Source organism: Molothrus ater, chromosome 1 (genome assembly GCF_012460135.2).
Source record: "Molothrus ater isolate BHLD 08-10-18 breed brown headed cowbird chromosome 1, BPBGC_Mater_1.1, whole genome shotgun sequence".
NCBI lineage: Eukaryota > Metazoa > Chordata > Aves > Passeriformes > Icteridae > Molothrus > Molothrus ater.
The window spans coordinates 82,684,660-82,708,451 of NC_050478.2; the positions used below are offsets into that span (position 1 = coordinate 82,684,660).

Below are 23,792 nucleotides of genomic sequence, written 5' to 3' on the forward strand. Positions count from 1 at the left end.
TACTTGGCTCAGTCCTTCCTCTCTTCAAGGCTCCATGTCCTCTTCTGATGAACAGTAAGCATCAGCCAAATTTAAGTTGTTGAGGTATATTCAGAGCCAATTAAAGTACAGAGCCTAAAACAGCTGTCAACCACCAGCCATCTCCTCTTCCCACCCTGTCTTCTTTGCTCTTACAAGGGCTGCCAGCCCTGTGTCAGAGAAGCTGAACACATGATAAATCAGCAGCTGAACAGCTGCAGCTTCCAGCCAGGCATGTTCATGCACATGAAAATCCTTCCCTAGCTGCCCACATAGAATAGCTGTGTGGTAAATGGAGAACGCGTGGGAGGTGGTTCACAAGCCACTCTGTTCCCTTTGCCTGCAGGGTGGGATCAGAGTGGGAGAGGGTGCACGGACAGCCGGGTGTGATCCTTGCCTCACGCTGCTGGATGTGTGTCAACGCTTCTGGCGGGAACTCTGCCTCAGAGACCTTTCATCACTCTGTGCATGGTAGGGATGTGCAATACTACCAGCAGGAGCAAGGTAAAGGTGCCGCCTTGACATTCCCACAGTTTATTTCCATTGCTATATTTGGGACTCTGATAGGGATTACTTTCAAAAGTCTGCTTTATTATGAATATTTATCTTAGCTTGTTACGCAGTACTTAAATACGTAACACAGCATATTTTTACAGTACTTGGTGACATATTAAATTCCTCTGTATCAAGGATGTTCTATGAAAGTATTAAAGTTGTCCTTGTGTTATGTTTTGTTTCTTTTAATCATTTAGAGAAGGTTTGGGAGCATACAGGTTTTGGAAAGTTTGTTTTTTAACTCAGGGATTGGGAATTCTACCTTTGAGACTTGTGACTTTTCCTGACAGAGGATGTTCTGCTGTCAGCAGTAACACTTAATTGTAGACAAATCTCACAGACTTTATTTCTTCAAAGCTTTATATAGATGTGAAATTAAATTGTGATAACAAGCACAAAGAGGGTTTTAAGGATAATTTCAGCTGTAGAAAATAATCTATGAGAGAGATCATAAACAAGTGAAGTTTATGCTAAATGTCTATAAAGCTTTTGAAAGCATTTTTCTAAGTGGGATCTGTGGAGTTGTATGAAATCAGATGCTCTGTCTTCCTGTCCTGGTTAACACAGAGCCCTGCAAAGAATCACTTTTGTCTGAAGCGTTGCTTGCCTTTGAATGACAGATTGAGAGAATATATTAAGGCCACTCTCATGGAAGTTCATAGTAATAAACTGGTTAGAATTCCTCCCTTACTTGTGTTTCCAATGTAGGTGGTCCCAGGATCATCTTTAGTTGTCACTCTCCAGGCTGCTGCAGAGGACAGCTGAGGGCATGCAGAACATGTTGTGTGAATCCTGACCGAGGGGAGGGATCCCAACTCACAGTGTGGTTGCATGTGCACTAATATGGAAGGAAAAAGGAGATCTGGCTAGACTGTCTTCTAGGAGAAGAATCTATCAGTAATGCATTGTTCCTCCTAGGAACAATATTAAAATAAAACCTCTTCTATCATGTCTGCTGGGTGTAAGCTTTCTGCTGGGGAGAACACGAGGGGACAAGCTGTGAGAAAGCTGATGTAAAAGTCACTTAGTGAGGATGTGCTCTGGAACCCTGATCTGCCAGGTTAACATGGCAAGCAGACAGGGCACCAGCTGCTTCTGTACTAAACCTGGAAGGATCATTTATGCATAGCAGAATGACCGTGGTTAGAATTAAGGTTACATCAGGTGTCAGCAAAAACTATCATTGTGAAAGATGTAGCCCACTTTTATTAGATCTCATGCTAGATCAAAGCCATATTTGATCTTGTGCAGATTTTGAGAAGATAATTTATCTTGTGTGGTCAGCTGCCTAAGTATTTATCATTGGTTCATCCTGCCCACTGGTCCTCAGCTATAGGCAGCACAGGCACATACCTACACGAATTCACTCTTTAAATAGAAACTGCTCCATTGCAATGCACCTCCCTCCCCTTAAATATATCTATGTCCTGCCTCTCCACCTTCAAAGCTATTATTTTTAACTGTTCTTAGGCCACAATTAAATTACTTGGACGTCTCAGGAAAGATATTTCCATGAGAGAAACAGCTTTTTGCCAATATAAAAGTGCTGACCTGAGCTGTATTTGCACTGGGGCCATGGATAAGTTAGCAGAGAAGTACAGAAGATCAAAAGAGAGCAAGATGTTTTGGCAGGTGTACAGCAGCTGTTGGATAGATTAGATAGGGACTGATAAGAAAGAATAATATGGTTTAGCTGGTCCTTTAGAATGAGGATAGCAACAAAGATAGGAAAAGCATGCATCAGTAAGAGAACATGGCTGGCAATTTTATTTGATGTAGAGAAATATCTGGAGTATATAGAGAAGTATCTGGAGTAAGAGGAGCAAAACAGGTGGAGTGGTCAGAAAGCAGATGTTGGCTAGGGGCTTCACTGTCAGAGTGAAGGCTCATCAGTCAGCACACACATGTCCATTTGCTCTTTGAAAGACCTAAAATCAAGGCCAGGAACCAGAAGAGTATTCAGTCACCTCTCCCCCAGACTTCCTACCAGCACTCCAAATTTCTTGCACCAAATCCTCCTTATGGGTCCTATCCTGTGGTTTAATACAGGAATCGTATGGCACTGTACAACTTTCTCTGCCTTCCTTGAGAAATAAAAACCAGCCTGACGATCACCTTTTTCCAGTGCATAGACAGACTGTGTACAGACAACAGCTGGGACTTCTCAGCACTTCTTCAGCTTGTCAGTACCACTTCACCTTGGGACCTTACACACATGCAGTCCAACAGATATGCCTTTGGGATCCTGAAGGCTGTAGATGAACAGAACATACCTGGGCGTTCCAAACTTGTGATGGCAGTGCCAGTATCTCCTCTCTGTGGGTATCAGCAGTGAATCACACAGAATATTTTAGATTGGAAAAGACCTGGTCCTCGAGTCCAACCGTTTGACCCAGTACTGCCAGTTCCACCACTAAACTGTGCCACATCTACACATCTTTTAAATACTTCCAGGATCCCTTCAGGGAGTCAACCCTTGGTGACTCCACCAGTTCCCAGGCAATCTGTGCTAATGCTTGACAACCCTTTCAGTGAAGGGTTTTTTCTTAATAGCCAATCTAAACCTCCCCTGGTGCAGATCGAGGCCTCGATGTTCTGTAACTTATTACCTGGGAGGAGAGACCGACTCCGAGCTGGCTACACCCTCCTTTCAGGCAGTTCTAGAGAGTGATAAGGTCATCCCTGAGCCTCCCTTTCTCCAGGCTAAATAATTCCAGCTCCCTCAAATGCTTCTCATTGAAATTGTGCTCCAGACCCTTCCCCAGTCCACTGCCCTTCTCTGGACTTGCTCCAGCACCTAAATGTCCTTCTTGTAGTGAGGACCCCAGAACTGAGCACAGGATTTGAGTACTCAGCAGCACCAAGCAGAGGGGGAGGATCACTGCACTGCTCCTGCTGGCCACACTATTGCTCATACAGGCCAGGAAGCCATTGGCCTTCTTGGCCACCTGGGCACACCTGAACACACAGCTCATGTTCAGCTGACTGTTAACCAGCACCCCCATGGCCTTTTCCAATGTTCAGCTTTCCAGCCACTCTTCCCCCAGCCTCTGGTGTTGCACGGGGTGGTTGTGATCCAAGGGCAGAACCCAGCATAGTGAACGTGATTGTTACCTGCAATAGCAGATTCCATTCCACAGCCATGCAAACTGGGTTAAGGAGTCTGTTCATAATATTAGTCTCTAATCTCAGCAAACATGGGCTTCACAGTAAGTCTATGACTCTGGGCTCCTGGGCTCATAAGCTCTATGGACATGCAGGTAACATTGAAGAAACAACATTCATTTGTTGTGGTGAGAGCAGAAAAGGCAAGAGGAAGGGTGAAATGCCAGCATTTAAGCAGATTAGGATTTCAGATAGCTTAAGGTTACTGTGCTTAGTTTAAGAGAGCAGAATATCTGTTGCTCTCTCCAGGCAGGTCATGGGCCAGAGCAAGGAGAGGCTGCCATTCCTGCTGCTGTGTGCCAAGCTGAAGCTCTCATGTAGCTTTGTGATGGGGCAGCTTTGCTTTTACCCATGCCTCAAATTCACCACTGGCTCAAAGCATCCAGAAGCTTGGAAACAGCTCCAGGTTCCAGCAGAGAGGCTTCACAGGCTGGTGATCCACTCCACTGAGTCCAGGCAGTTCATTGATGATTCTAGTGCTTCTCAGCTGAGTGAGAGGTCTGACAGCCCTTCAGCCAGGAGCCTGCCTTGGGGGAATCTGACCTCCATGCAGTACTACAACTCAAATTGAAGATCTTTGCCATCATTGCTGACAGATGACACTTGCAATGGGACAGGCTTTACTTGCAGAGTCTCCTGCAGAGCTCATGGCGTGGTATTGACTGACACCATCAAGCAGATAGGTATTCATTCTGTGCACAGAAACATAGAAGTTCAGCTTTTTTTTTCATTATGGTAGCAAGGATGCATGGACCTCTTTCTCCTGGGAAACAAGTTAATTTGGACACAAGACAGATGTACTGTGGCTCCACACTCTGCCTGGTGGGACACAGAAGGGCTCTTTTCATCACCAGGCTGTAGCTGTTTTCTCATTCAGCGTTGTCTGGTGATAGCTGTGAAGTTTATCCCAGCTGGTTCCTCATGAAGCAGTGACAGACATATGCATGAGACTTATTTTTGTTGGATGGAAATAATCAGTGTAGACTGATCAGTCCCTTTGCCCTCTCTTGAGCCTTCTCTTCCATAACTTACCATGGGGACCTGTACGCAGTATCAGTCTGTACCCCACAACGCCCAGTGAGATGCTTCAGAAGTTCCATCACATAAATCTGTGGCTGACTCTTGGCTGTGAAGTGCAGACCCCTTCAGAGTCTTCCCTTGAACTGGATCTGTTATGGATAGACAGGGGGAACATACAAGGATCTGTCCTGAAGATGTGGAAGCTGCCTTTTTCACCTTTTGCCCTGTACTTCTTCCTGCTGTTTTCTGCTTTCAGAATCCTTGTGACAAGTGAAATCTTTCCAATACCCGCCCTAAGTGTGGTATGTTTCTTGTTGAGGACATGTTATAGTTAACCATACACTACTTGGCTTTGCAATATTATTCTCTTGCATGGTGCTGGCCTGGAAACCATCAGTTCCTACAAGCAATGGCTCTGGCATAGGGCTAGGAGACAGGGTGGAAGTGGTTTCACCTTGATTATACCATATAGGATAGACAGCTCTGCCTCAGCTTTCTACACAGCTACAAAGAACAATTTCTTGACATTTTTACTGCATGGCATAATTCTTAGCTGGGACTGATTCAAACTCTCTCATTCAGTTTGAACTCTCTCATTTGGGCCACATGGAAGCCAGCAAGAATCACAGACAAAATGTTTTGACCTCACAGGAATTACATCTACAGTTACCCACAAGGAAGAAAAAATGGTCTGTGATGTCTCAGGGCAGATCTCATCTATCATCCTGGAAAGTTTCAAATTGGATCTGCTCGAACAAAATATTTACAGTATACATTAGGAAAGATAAAACCTTTTCTAGATCAAGTAGAGCTCTGGCTGAATGCCCAGCCTTGCTGCCAAACAGCTGGCCTTGCTGTTGTGCAAAGAGTAGAAAGAGGCAGTATGTTTCTCTGGAAGAATCTGTACAGAGGCTAACAAAGATAAGGGGCCTTGTCCGTGGAAATGAAAATTACCTGTAGTCTTCACAAGTATCCATTCCAAATCCTTACTGGAGAGCCTTTCAGAAAACTGATTTACTTACAATGAAAGCCCATTCAAAGGCTGTTGTTTAAAATGCCTTTGGAGACGTGTGTTCCTAGGCTGAAAAATACAGTGTTATGGAAAGCAGTCTCTATAAACAATAGAGCTGTGCTTTGTATTTTGCATTTTCCCCTACATCTTATGCTACAGTCACCTACTTTAGAACATATTTGAGTTGAAAACAGCTAATAAATGTAGAACTCAACTTTTCTGGTCAGTACTAGCATTTCCCTTTCTGCTCCTTCTGTAAACAGTGCTTTGCAAAAATTCACCAGCACAAACACAAACAATTCTATGATAAAGAGTTTTGATATTATTAAAAGCAAAACCAAAAAACCCAGACCAAAGCCCAACCAAACAAAAAAACCCAAAACATAAAAAAAAACCCACCCCAAAATAAAACTTTGCTCTGAGTAGGCAATCTTTTCTCCACAGGAAACTCTCCAGGAACCCCTCTGATTATCAGTTCATGAGATAGTCCATAAATTCACTGTGTATGAAACAATGTTACATGAATAAATAATTTAATGGACTTTTTTCCCCCTGGTGTTTTTTATTGTTGTTTGTTTTAACTGAAGGTGTTTAGTGAAAATCTGTGGCAAGAACAGACTAAATATATCAGAAGCCAGGATGGAGCTGGTATATTTAGAATTTTGCTCTCAGAATTTTGCATTTCCAAGTGGTGTCAGCTGTGAAGGTTGAGGACCCAGGGCCTCTTGCTGGATGCCCTCCATGTCTGAGCACAGTCAAGGGTGGATTCAAACTGTGTCCCCATGCATGCATGGGCTGGTGCCTCCAAGTGCCAGTGACTGAGATCCAGGGGCAGCTACTGGGCAGACTGGGTGCCTGAGCCCAGCTGCTGGACTTTGTACATTTGTATTGACATATTTCCCAGAAACAGACAAAAAACTTCCAAGCCCAAACAAAAGTTGTAAGCCCCTGAAAGGCTGAATTAAAAAATTCTGTGGATGGGTTTCCATCTTTCTTGGCTTGCTTGGCTGAGTGCTGTGACACCAAAGGAGGGTCTACGCACTAAGTTCTTGCAAGGTTTAGCTATCAGTAACTCTGTAGAGGATGGTGCCTCTTACTGAGGGCTGCCATGCTGGGGGCTGGAGGGGAAAGAGGATCATGAGGAGGAAGTCTAGCACTCCTTGTTGTTCTACATGTTGTGCAAAACAGACACAGGTGGCTGGTGCAGACCTCCGCTGGTAATTGATTCATGCTTGTTTGGGGGTGCATTCTTGTCTGCTTCCAGGGTCCCTGAGGTGGAGGAGAGGACTATCTTTGAATTTGCTGCTGTGAGTAACAATTTCTGCTCTAGGCAGTGCTTAGAGGGGACTGGAAACTATGATGCAATAGGTAGCCAGTAAGCCCACATCTGTGCAGCACCACAATAAGACAATAGAGAACAGTGTTAGACTGGTTTTATATGTTAGAAAATGTTAGATAATCATTTCATGTTTCTAATTAGGCTAGTGTTAATGAAGACACAAAGTGGCAGAAGATGACAGTATTACTCGATGAAAAATAAGGCACCGTTTGTCATCAGCAGTGTTACTAGCAATTTATGTTTTTGATCTGATGCAGAAACAAGAACATTCAAGAAGATCTCTGAGGTTTAGCCACAGTAGCAGATGGGGTTACATCTGCAAAGGAGATTGTTTTGTCTGCTTTGAATTGAAATTAAAAGCTGTTGCAATGACAATTCATCTAGTATGAAGAATTAGGAAACAAAGTACAATTGCTTTGAGTTTTTTTACTCTTATAATAATAACCATTTAAAGAGTAGTAATTACAGCATATTATTCATTGAAGTCTGGAATGTCTACATTGCATGGCAATTTCAGTTTAGGAAAACCACTTAAAGCTATTGACAAAAGACTTTTCCTACAAGTGCCATGTTAGTGTTTTATTTTGAACTTTTATAAATTCAAATGTTTTATTTGGCTTGCACGACAAGGTTTTGATAATAGGGGGCTACAGGGGTGGCTTTTGTGAGAAGCTGCCAGAAGCTCCTCCAATGTCCAGCAGACCCAATGCCAGCCAGCTCCAATACCAACCTATTGCTGGCCAAGGCTGAACCCAGCAGTGATGGTGGTGGCATTGCTGGGATAACAGCTGAAAAGGGGCAAAAAAACCTGCAAGTGGAGAGAGGAGTGAGAATTTGTGAGAGGAGCAGCTATGCAGACACCAAGATGCTCAAGGAAGGAGGGGCAAGGAGGTGCTCCAGGTGCCAGAGCTGAGATTCCCTTGCAGCTATGGGGAGGCAGCTGTGCCCCTGCAGCCCATGGAGGTCCATAATGGAGCAGAGATCCACCTGCAGCCCAAGGGAGACTCCACACTAGAGTAGTGTTCCCTTTTTGCTTATGAAAATAGCACATTTCTTCCTGGTCATTTAGCTTTCTATTCATAACATTATATGGCTGTATGCTGTCTGCATAACTACTCATATTTTCTAAACTACTCTTCCTAGTATTACTTTATTCTATCAGTAATTATCATATACTGCACTGTTTCAGACTAAATATTATGTTTAATCTCATACTCTATTTCTGAGGCCTAGTAAAATCTGCAAGGATTATTTGAAGTGTGAAAAGGACTATTTTCCTCTCTGGTTACTGACTTCAGTATATCCTGATGACTGTCCTTTAACACTTGAGCACTTTCACAGTACTATTTGGGATTTCAAATTCAGTTCTTCTTTTCCATCCTGATGGTGATACCATCACCACTTTTCAAAGAGACAGGCAGAGAAAGAGGAAACATACTTACCTTTGAAAAACATTAAAAACATATAAATCTACACTATTGCACTGGGCTGCTTTGTCACAGGGCTTTCTTGCACATTAGCAGGACCCTGGCTCTGCACAGCATGTGCCTCTTGGTCTTCTGAAGCAAAAACAACATGTGGAATGGGGACATAAGTGGAAGCCTCTTGGACTGTTCACCAACAGACTAATATGGATTAAAAAGGTTAGATTCCAGCCCCATGAAGCAGCCAGCAGAGCACAAATATAGCAGGTACCTGAAGCAGGTTTTTCTTACTTACGTTGGACTGTTCTTTAATCTGGACAGTGCAGCTCAATGTCTGAGCCCCCATTCCCAGATGGCACAGCTGTTTCTTTTCTGGCAGAAGTTTATAACTAAATTTGCTGTGGTTTTCCCTTTCAATAGCCCAAGAGAAATGGAGTGCTCCCTCCCAGAGCAGCTGGAACATGTGGCTTTGCTAGTGCTAGCCCTTTGGATCCAGCCACCCATGTCCTCTCAGAAACTGGACAGATATTTCCAAAACAAGAGGGAGCAGGGACAAACAACACCACTGAGACACTCCTAGCACATTGGTAAGGCATCATCTCCAGGGCAGTATTACACCAAAGGATACCAATTGTTAGTTTTTCTTTCATCTCTGTGAACAAATAACCTATTGCTTCCACTGCCCCCTTGTACACAACAATGCATCATGTATTAGCTTTGATTTTTAAGCAGACATGTTAAATCAAGCAAGAGATGTAAAAAACATGCTGTTTTAAGATGTACAAGAGCAAGCTTCAGTTGTGTAATTCTTTCAGATGCAAACCTTGGTTAAGGCTTTGCCCTTCAGTTGTCCTGCAACATAAATTTAATTGCTTGCTTACACATATTTTTCTGTGGGCACATGAGCACATAGATGGTGATAAATACGTTGCATCACTGTAAAAAGTGGTGCAATTTTAACTTGAGATCTGCTTTCCTTACAAAATGGATGAAAGGCTGCCCTGACAACTGCAACTGTTATTGGTAAAACTGAGAAGCATAGAACAGACTGGGACAGTCTCATACTAAAGTTATTAATATATTTCAATCACAAAAAGGATTTAAAATCTGTGTTAGGCACTCAGGATTTCCTGTCTGCTGGAAGAATTCAAGTTTCTACAAGTCATTTGTATACTATCTTCAGTCCCCGAAAAGATAATATCATGCTGAATCTTAATTAAAACAGTTGAAACAGCAGCTGCTACAGTTTTTCAATGAAAAAAGCAGCAGGAGAGGAACCCAAGTGAGCAGCCTCTGCTTCTGTTAATCTTTGCACTAACTGCAAGTGTAGAACATCTCAGCTACATACTTTGTTTTACGTAACTAAGAATGTAACACTAGACAAATTTACCTTGTGACTCTTAATAACTGCTCTGAGTGCATCTCATCAAGTTCACACATGCATCTAGGTCATACTAATCCAATCTTGTTTTTACACTCCCCAAGATCTCAGCTGGGATAATGAAATTGTTGATACAAAAGCCTTGGTCAATCTCCACAAATTAGAGCGGGGATTACTAACAGAAAAAAAAAGTATTCAAGCAAGACACCAGAAATCATGTTTTATTAGTAAGGGATTTGGGGGAAAGATGTATCAATCTGACTAGAAGCATCTCTATTAAAAATAGCTACAGATATACCCAACAGCAAGTATGCATGTTTTCTCCCTCTGGAATGTGCAGAACAGAGTTCATTCTCACATTACATATTCTTGAGAAAAATGTTTCAGTATTAGATATTTTCCAACAGAAAAATCTGTCAGAGGTGCTGAAAAGGAAAGGGATTGCAAGTGATGGCAAATGAGTGGGATATTGTTTAAACAAAAGACAATTCTAGCATTTGACCAAGTTGATCACATGCTTTCACCAATGTACCCGGGTCTTGAAATGTGGGAATCATAGAGCATTCCTTTAAGTTGGAAAAGACTTCAGAGTTAATTAAGTCCCACCTTAAAGCCAGCGCTCCCAAGTCCACCACTAAACCATCTCCCTCAGTGCCACAACTACATGCATACCTCCAAGGATTGTGACTCCATCACTTCCCCAGGCAGCTTGTTCCAGGGCTTGACGACCCTTTCAGTGAAGAAATTTTTCATAATAGCCAATCTAAACCTCCCCTGGCACAACATAAGGCCATTTCCTCTCATGCTATCACCGGTTACCTGGGAAAAGAGATAAACTCCCACCTGGCTACAACCTCCTTTCAGGCAGTTGTAGAGAGTAGTAAGATTCCCCCTGGGCCCCCTTTTCTCCAGGCTGAATAGTCCCAGCTCTTTCAGCTGCTCCTCATAAGACCTGCCCTCTAAGAACTGCCTCAAATAAAATCTGTACTTTACTTAGGGAAGGCTTTAGAAGTATGAGAATATAAAATATAATCACACAAAGAACAAAACCGTCTGGCTCGGGTTTGGGATTTTTCTTATTAATCCAATTAACTAACATTTCTAAACATGCTGACATTCACAGCCCACAGACCTTAGCTTTTCCTTTTCTGTAACAAGAGAGAGAACAGGGATAAGCTATCAGACTATCACACTTCAGATCCTATCCCACTGTAGGCAAACCATAAATTAACATAATGTGGGCAAACCAACTGAACTTTTAGGCAAGATAAATATTTATTAGCATAGTAGCAGAGCAAAATCAAGACATCTGTTCAAATTTTCTGGAAGCTATGTTAGAAGACTACTGACTAGAGAGCTACAGCTCTTGAATATGGAGATGTAATAAACACTGACCTTTCTTTCACTGTTTAGTATTTAAAAGAACATTTGCCTTTTCAAAAAAGGCAAAAAAAAAGAAGTGTTAGATTAGAGTCTGAAGTGCTGCAGAAAGGTGATTTTTTACTGGTAGGTTGACCCATTAGTGATTTTTAAACAAATATCCCTGAAGATATAAGATATTTTGGTGGGTCGACCCTGGCCAAGTGCCAGGTGTCCACCAAAGCCACTCTGTCACTCCTCTCCACAAATGGACAGGGAGAAGAAACCAAAGCCTAAGCTTCATGGGGTGAGATAATGACCAGAGAGATCACTCATCAAATATTGACACAGACAAAAGAGACTCAAATTGGTGATATTAACTGAATTTATTACTAACAAAACCGGAGCAGGATAATTAAAAGTAAAATACATGTTAAAAACACCTTCCCTCCACCTTTCTCTTCTTCCCAAGCTCTACCTCCTCCCCCAGGGAGGCTCAGGGAGACAGGGAATGGGGGCTATGGTCAGTTCATCACCTGTGGTTTCTCCTGCTCTTCAAGGAGAGGAAGCCTTCCCCTGCTCCAGCATGGGGTCCCTCCCATGGGAGACAGTTCTCCATGAACTCCAATCTGAGTCCATCCCGTGGGCAGCAGCTCTCCATGAACTGCTCCAACATGGATTGCTCTTCCACAGAGTGCAGCAGTTCAGGCACAACTTGCTCCAGTATGAGTTCTCCACAGGGTCACAAGTCATGAAAGCTGCCCTAGCATGGGCTCCTCTCTCCAAACAGCCCTGTCACAACCCTGCTCCAGGACAGGGTTCCCATGGCTTCACAGCCTCATCTCAGGCAGCCACTTGCTCCGGCATGAGGATCCTCCACAGGCTGCAGGTGGGTCTCTGCATCCCCATGGTCCTCCATGGCCTGCAGGGCCACAGCTCCAGCAGGGGAATCTCAGCTCCAACACCTGAAGCAACTCCTCCCACTCTTCCTCTTGGTGTCTGCATAGATGTTGCTCTGCCCAAGAACATATTTTTTCCTTTCTTAAATATGTTATTACAAAGACATTACTATCCTTCATGATGGGCTTGGCCTTGGTCAGGAGCAGGCTGGCCCTGGGCCAAGCTGGCATTGACTCTACCAGACATGGGGGAAGCTTCTAGGAGCTTCTTACAGAAGTCACCCCTGGGGCCCCCATCACCAAAATCTGGCCACACAAACCCAAAAAAGATATTAATTCACCATAAACTACATAAGTGTTTAAATACCTTGGGGAGATAGTGGAAAAAACATAGGATTCAAAAACCCACAAAGAGATTTTTATAGGTGGATGATTTAGACAAGAAGATTTTTAAAAATGTTGCAGAGATAACAGGATTTATAAATATCCTGATATGTAAGACTCAGGTTCTAAAATTATCTTCAGAATATGCTTTAAGCGAACTATTGAACTTTCATTGTCAAATAACTCCATTTTAGCATTGAGGAGTAAATCAAACTCTTCACCATCTTCCTCTCCCAGCAAGCATCATGACTGCTCATCAAAACAAATCTTCCTGGAAAACTTAGCATCTGGCAAAATTATGTTACTAATTTGTTTTGAAGAACATAACCCAACATAGAAGTGCAAACAGAGCAGATGACACTTGGTAAAAGTTTGAATTCCATTTATTTTCAAATTATATTAGCAGCAGAGTTTTGGGGTTTTGCGGAAAGATTTTTCAGTTAGTGTTCATTTGTTTGTTTTTTAATTTTTTAAATTATTAGAATTTGGTTGTTCACTTGGGGGGTTTGTTGGATTGCCTTTTTTTTTAGTTTTCCTTTGAGTTGTTTTGGGTTTGTTTTTAAAATTGCTGACACCAAAAAAAAAAAAAGACTCGTTATTATTACAATCATGCAAAAGACACAGAACTTGAAAATCTGTATGCTTGGGATCCCATCATGTTCTTGAAACCATCTGGAGTCCTTTGTGAGCAAAAGGTTGGGGTATGAGAGCGGACACAGGGCTCCAGAATTTTAGAATATAAAATAATCTAGAATGCTAGCAACAGAAGAAGGAAGACACTTGATTTTTTTAAAACAGCATAGTAAGAAAACTTTTTTAAATATCAAGGGTTTTTTATAAATTAAGTTAGAAAACATTACACAATTGTTAACAATGCCAAATTGGCCTAAGTATCCTAAGTAGACTTCCAAAACCAGTTTAGAGTGAGAAGACACATATTGCATATTGAGATAGTTATCAATTTTAAGAGGTAGATGACAATATTAATCTATTAGCAGTAAAACTTTTATGTAAATATCATTAGATATTGTCTGTACAGTGCCCCTATATTTGTAAGAGTGCAAAGAGAAGGAAAAACACTGCCTCTCATCTAAAAGCAACTGTATTCATCTAATTCCTTGGTCTACATCACCAGCTCCTCTGGAAACGCAGGTGGGGGGAATCTAAAGGATTACTAAGGCAAGGAAAAAAAATAAAATCAACCCTGTTTGTGTATGTAGGCAGAACACACCATCCAGACTGCAGTGAGAGTAGCTGAGCTCACAGCACAATCCTCAGGACAGCTTGCCTACATTGAGTGGAAACAGCAGAAGCCCTCACAGGCAGAAAAAGATGCATCAGAAGTCATGCACAGTACTTCCCACAATGCCAATTCAGACTCATTGCCTAATGTATTTATGAAGGTGCTTCACTGCTGGAAAACCATTTCTGTTCCTATTCACCCTGTCCATCAGATTTCTGGGTTACCATTAAGAGGAAAAAGCAGTAAGTAATAGCAGCACTGATGGAAAGGCTTTGCCACAGTGATGAACCAAGTGTGTTGCTAACCTGCCAGCATCTGTAAAATGTTGGCTGTTACTAAAAGCATCCATCTCAAAGTGTTAAAAGCACGGCTCAGTACAAAAATGGGATGACAATTTTTCTGTCCTTTGGATAGTCTTCAAATTTCTCAAGGTACCATCTGAAAAATAAAAAAAAATCTGATGAGTATTGAGTCTTCAAAACACTGCTCAGGAAATGAAAGAATTGTACAATGTGTTTAATTTAATCCATACATGTTTTTGTCTACAAAAAAAACCCAAATAAACAAAAGAATCCCCAACACCTTTATAACCTACTCTGGATAGAAAAATGGCATTTACTGCACTCATCCTAATGACATCTAATCACCAAATATAACAAAACTAAGTTACATCTGCCAGCAATGGGAAATCAAACCAACAGACATGGTGAGATATGTCAGGGAAGGAATAACCCATTATTTCAAAAGGTATGGCGTTATACATACTGAGTATTTACATATTTTAAAATTAGAGGGAGAAAAAATAAAATCAAAAACTTGTCATTGCATAATGACTTCATGTGGAAGCAAGGGATACTTCACACACTGGAAGGAGAGTCCCATTCTGCATAGAAGCATCTTTGGCTGCAGTTAGAATCTGGGTAACCAAACTGAACATGATGAACATTGCACTTGCCTTATTGCTAACACCCCTCAAAGACCATCACTATTTTCAAATCCAGACAATTAAAAATTGCAGAGAGCTATCAGATATTATTTGTGCTTTCACCTTTCATAACAAGCATGCTTACTCCTATTTTTGAATATTTATTCTGCTTCTCTGAAATAAAAGAACTAAGTTGACCTGGGCTCCTTGAAAGTGCAGATATTCATAATATCAATAGCTAACCAACTGCAAGATCAAAGCTGGAATAAACAGAACAAAACATGCAATGCATGATAGGTGCAACCTGCATCTAGGGAATACAATTATTACCCTATTTACCCATTTCAGTAATTTATTCTAAGTTTTTTAAATAAACAAACTAAACTGACATGTTTCTTCACTTACATGGATTAGCTATTTTTTCCTGTATCCCTGTTCCATTTTCATGCATTTTTCCTTTAGTGTAAAAAACTTCCTTTAACAACATTTAGCTTTTCTTGATGTTCTGAAAGAATGCCATCAAGGCTTAAGATGGATGGAAACCAAGCATGGAATTTGAGTCTGAAGAAGGTAATACACAGGAGAGGCAGGAGAACCTGTCCTTGCTTCATCTGCCAAGGAGGAGACACTCAGAAGTCAATTGGATGAGCCCTGGGCAACTGGGCAGAGCCTTGTGGTTTGCCACACACCAGGTGACTGGACAACCTTCAAATGCTCCTCCCAACTCAAGATACTCTGCAACTCTGCTCACTAATAGCAGGTGATAAAACAGGGAGATGATCAAAGGCAACAGGTTTGGAAGGCCCAGGTTGGATAGTGGAAGAAACTTGTTCTCTGGGAAGGTATTTCAGACCCAAACATCCTACAAACAAGGAACAGGAAAACCTCTTTCTGGAGGTTTTTAGCACTCCATTAGACATAGACATGGCTGCCCTCACAGATGGTCAGTATTTTTTTCCTTTCCTCCTTAAATTCATGTTTATTTCCTTTTATTCCACTAAGTTTCAACATGAGAACCAAAGCAGGAAGCTGAAAATATGCAAAATAAAATTAACATGTTCAAATTCATTTAAGCATGCTATTCCTTAATGAGAATCCTTTCAGGAAACAAGTCTCCCCAAACTATGGTCCTTCTTGTTAGCAGGAAAGCCACACTATAAACACAGTACATGAACAGTCAGAATGTTTAGAGCAGATAGTTCATTAAATGTCATCTATCAGAACTGTTTTCATAATGTCCATACAATTGATTATAGACAATATGATACAGACATGACTATAAAGTGTGCCTGTTAAAGACAGCTTGGGTGATTGTCAAAAATTTATATATTAGAGAAACAAGTTTGAGAAGGGAAAGTATAGTATTTGATTAATTAAGACAATATTGCTAAACTTGCCTATAATTTTTACAGATCCAGGATGAACTATCTTCATTTAAACCTTATTTTGACCACCTTGTTGTACTGTGTTTATGTTCTGTACTATTCTGCTGAAATTCTGCAATACTTAGTTTTCTCAGAGTATTCTTTATCATATTCTGCCCTACAGCAACATTCTCTTTCACAAGACTTGCTCTGCAACATCCCTGTAGGATGAGGCATAATTTGTGAAATGGAAATGCAGTGTGGCATAGAGACAACAGAACTGACAAGGCAGGAACCCTTACTTGTGGTGTTGTCTTGCCCTTGAACTCAGGATGAAGAGAGTGCACAATGCAAATGCAAAGCTTTCAATGGTGCAGCAGGCAAGGGCAAACCCAAACCATTCCAGGATCTCTCCAAAAAAGTTGGCTCCGCTGACATACTCAAACATTCCTCCTGAAAGCAGGACAGAGTTAGGTAACATTGAACATCTCGACTAAGGCATTTTGAACTTTTCTGTACACCAAGTAGGAGCTATATCACCAATGTCTCTATTTGATTTTTAAAGGCAGAGGAGACAGCATTTTTCAGTTTAAGCTGCACTATGAAGGAACACTTCAGACCTCATTCTAAGACAGACCTTTTGTAGCCCCACTTTTTCTCTTTAAATAAAGAAAGAAAAGCAGATTTACTAGCATCAGAAGCAAGTACATAATTATATGCCTTTGTGAATAATTACTTAATGACTTGTTCTTTGATCATACCCTAAAACTTTTTTAAAATACGTAGAAATAGAAGACATACTCCCCTTGAGTCCCAGAAAATACTCATAGGGTTACTTAGCCTATAATTTCATTTCTTTAAATACTTTAGAAAATAAGTTAATTATGAACAGTACTATTATTATGAAGTAAAGTTCCAAATTTGTTTTCTAGCTTATGAAGTTATTGCACTTTTGTTCCCATTCTTCATCAGATTTGCTGTTTCAGCCTCTACAGTCAGTGAAAATTTGGCAGCCTGTGTTAAATCGATTGTATAGACAATTGTGCATAAACAATTGGTACTCAGCTGCTAGGAATTTTATAAATCAAGAATTTCACCCTAATTCTAAAGTTGGTGTACAAATGGATAACATCTCAGTATGTGCTTTACCAGTAGGACTAAACAAACAAGTATTTGGCAAATGTAATAAAGGACATGTTTTGACCTTGCTCTAATTACACTACCTTTGTGACAAAAGAAAAGTAAAATTCTAGCACTTAAACTGGATAAGCAGCATCAAAAAGATCAGCTACTCCTGATCTCACAGCAAATAACGTATTTCCTTCAGAACCTTTTTGAACACTGAACACAATATAGTATGTTCATATTAATTTTTCACATAAGCACTTCCATTTACATCTATTAAAATTACAATTATTTTGAAAAAATAACAGTTGACTTTATATATCTTAGTTCTTACAGTTTTATTTAAAAAAAATTAACAATCGAGAAAAAGCAACAACTAAGAAAAAAAATGTAGTGAGATAACAGAATTCAGAGGTATTATCTTTCTGCTCTCAGTGAGTGTAATGTACCCAGAAGAGTGCCTGTTTCCAAAAGTCATAATAAACCTTAACACTTCAATATAGCCCCCGTAAGAAAGCCTTTCATATTCTCCATTTTCCCATGAAGGCCAGAATTTACAATGCCAAATTCATTTGGATTTCTGTCCTCCTTTCCCTGAGTCTCCCTTTTCAAAATTGTTGCTGTTCTCCAATTACTTCAGGTACCTCCCTCTTATATCGGACATGAGATGGGTCACACATGGAGTACTTCCTTCATTCCCCTGCTGCCCCCACACTGAGTGAATAATTTAGGTCTTTCTTCTCCACCCACCTGCTGATTCTCTGAAAAGCTGGGCAATGCTGTTACATTTTTACCCCTTTTTAAAAATATAGCCAATGTTGGTCAAGAAACCCAAAGATTTGCACAAGCCAAGTGATATAATGAAACAGATTCCTTCCAATATTTGGCTTCAGGGGGAAAAAAAATGTTTCCCAAACTATAAAATCACTTCCTGTGGTAGAAACCAAAATTTCTACCACTTCCCGTGGTAGAAAACAAAATGCTATTTCCAGTTGCCTCTTATATCATAAATTACTATCTCCTCTAAAATACACTAAGCTTTAGAAGGCCATTTTCACACAGAATCATTTTAGATTGGAAGGGATCTCTTGAGATAATCTTGTTCAACCAGCACAGTTGAAACAGGATCAGCCGGAACAGGTTGTCCAGGACTATGCCCAGTGTGGTTTCGAGTCTCCCTCCAATCTCTCTGAGCAACCTGCTCCATACCTGTATGTTTGACCATCCTCCCAGCCAAAAAAAAAAAAACAAAAACTCAGATATAATTTTATGTGCTTGAATTTTGTGTCCACTTCCTCTGCTCCTGTCACTAGGCACCACTAAGGAGAGCCTGGTTCTCTCTTCTTCATAATATATAAACTTTGGTAAGACCTCCCTGAGCCTTCTCTTCAGTCTGAAGAGTCCAAGCTCTCTCCACCTCTTCTTATATGAGAGATAGCTCTTTTTGTTGTATTAATTTCTGTACCATTTTACTTACCTCTTGGTATCTTGTAACCAGTTTCCCCTGGTTTTCTCAGATTTCTGAGAATATGATCAGAATGAATATTGATGGCCATGCCAACCAACCATCCTAAAAAACCTGAAGAGAAATATTGAAAATACAATATTTAGTGCACTGTGTTTGTTCAGAAAACAAACTACAGTCCAATAGCACATTAGGCATATTGTCTCAAAGCAGTAGTAATGTAAGCAGCATAAACAGCTCTGGTGACATCCTGCACAGTCCCAGTCCCACACTGTGCTCTTCAATCAGCAGAGCTCACAGTATCAACAGCTCCCCAGATGGGAAATAGCACTTTAAAAAATGAAGTTTATTCCTATGTTGCTACTTTTATAAATGTATGTACGTGCATATATGCAGATGTAACGTGTATGTTTCCCTAACTTTGACATAGAAAAATATGCTAAGATTTTACACACTGAAAGAAACAGCCATTTTTAATCTTCCCAGAGGGACACATCTTAGCCCTACTCTCTTTGACTATGTTACTGATAGCACATCAGAATTTCCCCAACAGATTTCTGTGCAATAAAAGGAATACAACTGTGAAGGAATTAACATGTCATTTACTCATTCAGCAAAATGGTTTAGCCATTTATTACAGCCTTTTGCAGAAACTGAGATTGTTGTCACATTCTGCATCCTTATGTTGCCATGAGGGTGGGATAAATCAAAAGGAATTTAGGATTGAAATTCTTTTTTTTTTTATCCCTTGGCAACATGTTACCTATGTTATCTTCCCTTGAAAGCAGCATTCCCTGCTGATAAGGAACAGATAAGATCTGTGTTTTGAAGTTAACTAGTGCCTCATCTCAGATTCTGTGATAAGTTTTTTCAACAAGACACAATCACCTGGAGCATCTAGATACCTATCATTATTAGGAGAGACACTGGTAACCCACATCCCTTGCCTGCAAGATTATACACAGATTTGGACAATGCATACACGCTCTTCAGGTTTGATGTGCAAAGAGAGCAGAGGTGACACGTGTGCTTAGCTGCCTGGTGGCCAGATAAGAAGCTTCATAAAAAAAACAAAACAAAAGCAACAGTTGAGGAGCTGATGTTCTGTAACCTGCACCTTGTAAGTTACGGGTGCTGTTCTGTTTTGCAGACCTCCTGCTAAAGAAGTGTTTTGATGCACACAAGAGTAGCCATGAACATTCAAAGGAGGTAGTTGAATAGGGACTTAAAGAAGTAAGAAAAGACATAGCATACTGCAAAGGGTTTGAAGAAGCTAAAGCAAGCAAAGGAAGAAAGGAGTTTCCAGCTACAAGTGCAGACAGATTAGGAAAGGACACAAGGGTGAGGCACAGAGGTGTTGGTGTCCTGTTTATAGCAGTCACCACTTCAGGGTATCACCAGCTCTTTTGGTAAATTCACAAGCTCTTTATTGGCATACAGGTGTAAGGTTCATGCTGAAAGATTATGACGTTGTTCTTGGTTTGCAAGCTTATCATTCTGCATTTGAAGCAGAACATTCCTGTTTCTCTGAAAACACACAAGTTCACTGCTCTGAAATAAACCAACACACAGTCCAGAGAAACCATGAGGAAATCACATCAAAACCATATTCCTGCTCCAAATCAATTACTGCTGTAGATATAAGTTATTGTGTTCCCCAAAACAGACAAACTTTATAAAAGGGTTCCACAGTGAGAGGTTACACAGCCCACTACTCTGCCTTTGACTGATGAGGCAAAACATTCTGGTTTATCTTCAGATGAAAATTATCTTTCTGTAAAGATTTCATTAGGAAATGATACTATAATTTTAACAGTAGGCAAAAGTAGATGTCTAGGAAGCAAAAAAATTGAGTAAATAAAATATTTTGTCACTAAATACCTTAGTCTTTTAATCATATCCCTGGCTTCAAGTATAAATGTAACCTCACTTCCCAATTGGGAGTGAATGATCAACCCCTCCACCCCTTCCTTGTGTGGCCAGTTTTGTCATTTGACAAAGCCAGTCCCCGATTACAAGGGCAGCTGGATTGGTGCCTGTGTGTGTATCCAGTGTAGATATCCTGACACCAAGGACTTGCAGCATTTGCCATGGCATGTCAGTAGTTAGCAGCTACCCTTGCTAGGTTTTTTACTCCATTAATTTGTTACTTTAGTTTAATCTACATGTTAGACAGAAAAGCTTTGCTTCTTCTAAATCTGCATGCTGCTGGTTCCATTTAGGGCTTCAAGCTTCTACATGAAAAAAAATAATACATGACCTGGATTTACTTGGCTGTTATAGAGTAAATACAACAATCAGATCATCTAGCACTGCAGAAAGAAGTGTCAGTTCACAGGCTAAAAAAAGGTTAAAAGGCCGCCAGCTACACCAATGAGAAAATTATAAGAAGACTTATAAAATGGCATTAAAGATACTATAAAATCACAATTAAGAGCTATGAAGACAGAGGAAACTGACACCTGATGTTCTCATAACATGATTTAACACACCTGTAATGAAGCGTGAGCCGCCCAGCCAGCCTGGAGGGTAAGTTGCATAGGTGGTTAAGCTTCGGCCCTGCAAGTACCCGTTGAAAGCACAGAACAGAAGCGCTAACACAAAAGTGAAAAACGGTGTTGGTTTTCCTTCACGGATCAGAAGGGGAAAGATGAGTGCCCTATAGCAAACAAAGAAAAAATGTATTGTATTAACCACAAAAATTATAGCTTTGAAGTCCAAACATTGCCCACACTACCCTACTTTACAAATTCTCAGCACCAGCCCTTGGTGTCTGAAAGGATAGCTGCACTTGCTTTAATATCTAAAACATTCTTTTTTTTTTTGCCTAGTTGGAATTACAAAACCAGTCCTCTCTACTGTATGGCAGAAATTTTGAACTTAGCATCCAAGGCAATTACTTTGGTGAGAGGAATAAAGACAACTGATATTAAGCACAGTCCATTTTTGTCCCTAAACCCTCAGTTGTATCATCAAGCTTTCTGAGATGAGCTAGGAAACAAGACCCGTCCACTAAATTCCCCCAGCATCTCCAGGGGAAAAGTCAATCCCCTTCAAATTAACCTAATTGACCTCAGTTTCCTCCCTACCCTGTAAGCCAAAACATTAATTGCTTCACCTTGACAGTTTTGGTCTACTCTATGACACCTCTAAAGACAGGACAAACCCTCAATTGCCATCCCATTTGGGAAAGGAATCCTGATTGCTTTTCCTGGGGGATTATGCAAGTAAACAAACTAGCTCCAAACAAGAAGAGCAGGTGAATACTCTTGTGCTCTTTCTTGTGGAACTAGCCAACTCCCAATTGTCTATTAATTTAATTATGATCTATAATGATACAGAAACAGGATCACTGAAGCCTGAGCATTCTTCATGTGTTTTCCACCTACCCAAGGACAACTGCTTCAAAATAACCTTTCCAAAAGAAGTCCAACCCTAACAGCTTTCAAGAAAGAGTAATAAATTCACTACAGGATTATTTAAAGCATGCAATGCCACAAGAAACAGAACAAGATAACAGAGGTCTCTTCCAGTCTACACTCACCCACACAAGAGTCCCTTGGGTTTGGCAACAGCAACAAGCAAGTGGAAAAAAAGAAACTGCAGCACAGCTCACCTTTTTGTACAAATCATTGCCTCACATTCCTAGTTATTCCCAGACATCAAGGATGAGTTAAGATCCCATGTAAAAACTAATGTCTTTACACTTAAGAATAGAAAAAGGGGGAGCAAAAATTGCAGGTTTTCAAAGGCAGCCTCCAGGCCGACCATATGTCATATACCTCCCCACTACAAGACTGTGGAATACACTAAGTCAAAAGCAAGAGCTTTTCTCAATAAGTACCAGAAAATACCATTTCAGCCACACGAGGGGCTTAAAATAAACCTGACAAATTGAACCCTCCTGTCCTGGTGGCAAATTTACTCGTGGAGTAAGACAAGTAGCTACTGTCCATAACTTGAAGGGAACAGCAAGATCGCACCTGGGCTCCAACTACACTGCCTTCTCCAAGTATTTTTACAAAATGCCTGAATACTGTTGACTACCTGGCAACACAGTACACTCAGCCTCAGCTTTGCCAGTATTTTAATGAATCATTGAATATATTGAGCTAGAGGAAACACACAAGGCTCATCCAGTCCAACTCCTGCAACAAACCCTATGTTGAAAGACAATGCTGAACAATATAATTAGAAAATAGCTATTGTTTAGTAACATCAAGATTATATCAGTACACGATGCTGAACTTTCCTTGTTGTAACACAGTAACCTTAAGACAGCCTGCTCAATCCACTGCTGAAGCGGGAGGCACAGCAGCAGCAGCACAAGGATGGAGCGGGGCGCTTAGGGAGCGCCAAGAGCATCGCCGGAGCATCGCGGCGCACAGCGCGCACAAGGCAGCCGGCACCGCATGGCCATGGCTATTCGCCCAGCTGCCGTAACAACACGGGACATATCGCAGTGCAGCGAAGCAGAAGAGACGTCAGTAACTATTACATTAAGTAACAAACGCTAATTAACAGAACCGCAGCCCCTTCGGTCGGGAAGCAGCAACCAGGTATCTCTATGAAGACCGACCCCTTCTCCCGCCCCCAGCACGGCAGGGAACCCCCGCCAGCCACCCCATCCCCGCCGGTGCCCGCGGGCAGCGCCGCCCGCCCGCCCGCCGCCACACCTGTGCGCGTAGTGCAGGAGGAAGCAGCCCAGCAGGACACGGTTGGGCCGGGCGGCCGCGACCGCCCCGCCACAGGCGGCGAGCCCGAGAGGGACGAGGAGCGAGGGCAGCTCCTGCAGCACCCAGGCGGGGCGGGCGGGCAGCAGCCAGCCGAAGCGCCGCGAGGAGTATCGGCCATAGGGCATGGGGATGAAGCGGAGCAGCAGGGCGGAGACGGCACCCAGCACCATCAGCCCGTAGGAGAAGAGCTCCAGCAGCCGCCGCTCCTCGGGGCCCTCGGCCCGGCGCCACAGCGCGCACACGCCGCCATCGCCGGCAAAGCCCATCGCGCTCCGCCGCCTCGGTTCATCTGGCACCGCCAGTGGCCGCCGGGGGCGTGCCCGCCGCCGCCGCCCCGCCCCCGCCCGCCCGTTGTGGGTGGGGCCGCGCCGGGCCGGG

The 23,792-nt window shown here is 41.7% G+C and overlaps 1 protein-coding gene across 2 annotated transcripts; it reads right to left on the reverse strand.

The window, feature by feature from the left end:
* Positions 1 to 11,644: 11,644 nt before the first annotated feature.
* Positions 11,645 to 23,680, reverse strand: SRD5A1 (steroid 5 alpha-reductase 1). 2 transcript variants are annotated; one of them, XR_004979828.2, is made up of 6 exons: positions 23,355 to 23,680; positions 21,171 to 21,337; positions 18,691 to 18,792; positions 16,391 to 16,541; positions 14,105 to 14,237; positions 11,645 to 12,288 (listed from the first exon to the last, which is right to left on the reverse strand). XR_004979828.2 is itself a non-coding variant. In XM_036379196.1 (5 exons), exons 1-5 carry the CDS (start codon positions 23,678 to 23,680, stop codon positions 14,171 to 14,173), a joined length of 813 nt encoding a protein of 270 aa, XP_036235089.1. In that variant the 3' UTR covers positions 12,924 to 14,170. The 2 variants fall into 2 exon arrangements, 1 of the variants encoding a protein (XP_036235089.1); XM_036379196.1 differs by lacking the exon at positions 11,645 to 12,288 and having other exon boundaries at positions 12,924 to 14,237.
* Between the last annotated feature and the right edge of the window lie 112 nt (positions 23,681 to 23,792).

Excerpts from the sequence above, each read along its gene's own strand:
- SRD5A1 (XM_036379196.1), bottom strand. The coding sequence starts at position 23,680 with ATGGGCTTTGCCGGCGATGGCGGCGTGTGCGCGCTGTGGCGCCGGGCC. Across the intron at positions 18,793-21,170 it reads CGGCTCACGCTTCATTACAG|GTTTTTTAGGATGGTTGGTT; the intron begins GTGTGTTAAATC and ends ATTTCTCTTCAG. Across the intron at positions 16,542-18,690 it reads TGGTTACAAGATACCAAGAG|GAGGAATGTTTGAGTATGTC; the intron begins GTAAGTAAAATG and ends TCCTGCTTTCAG.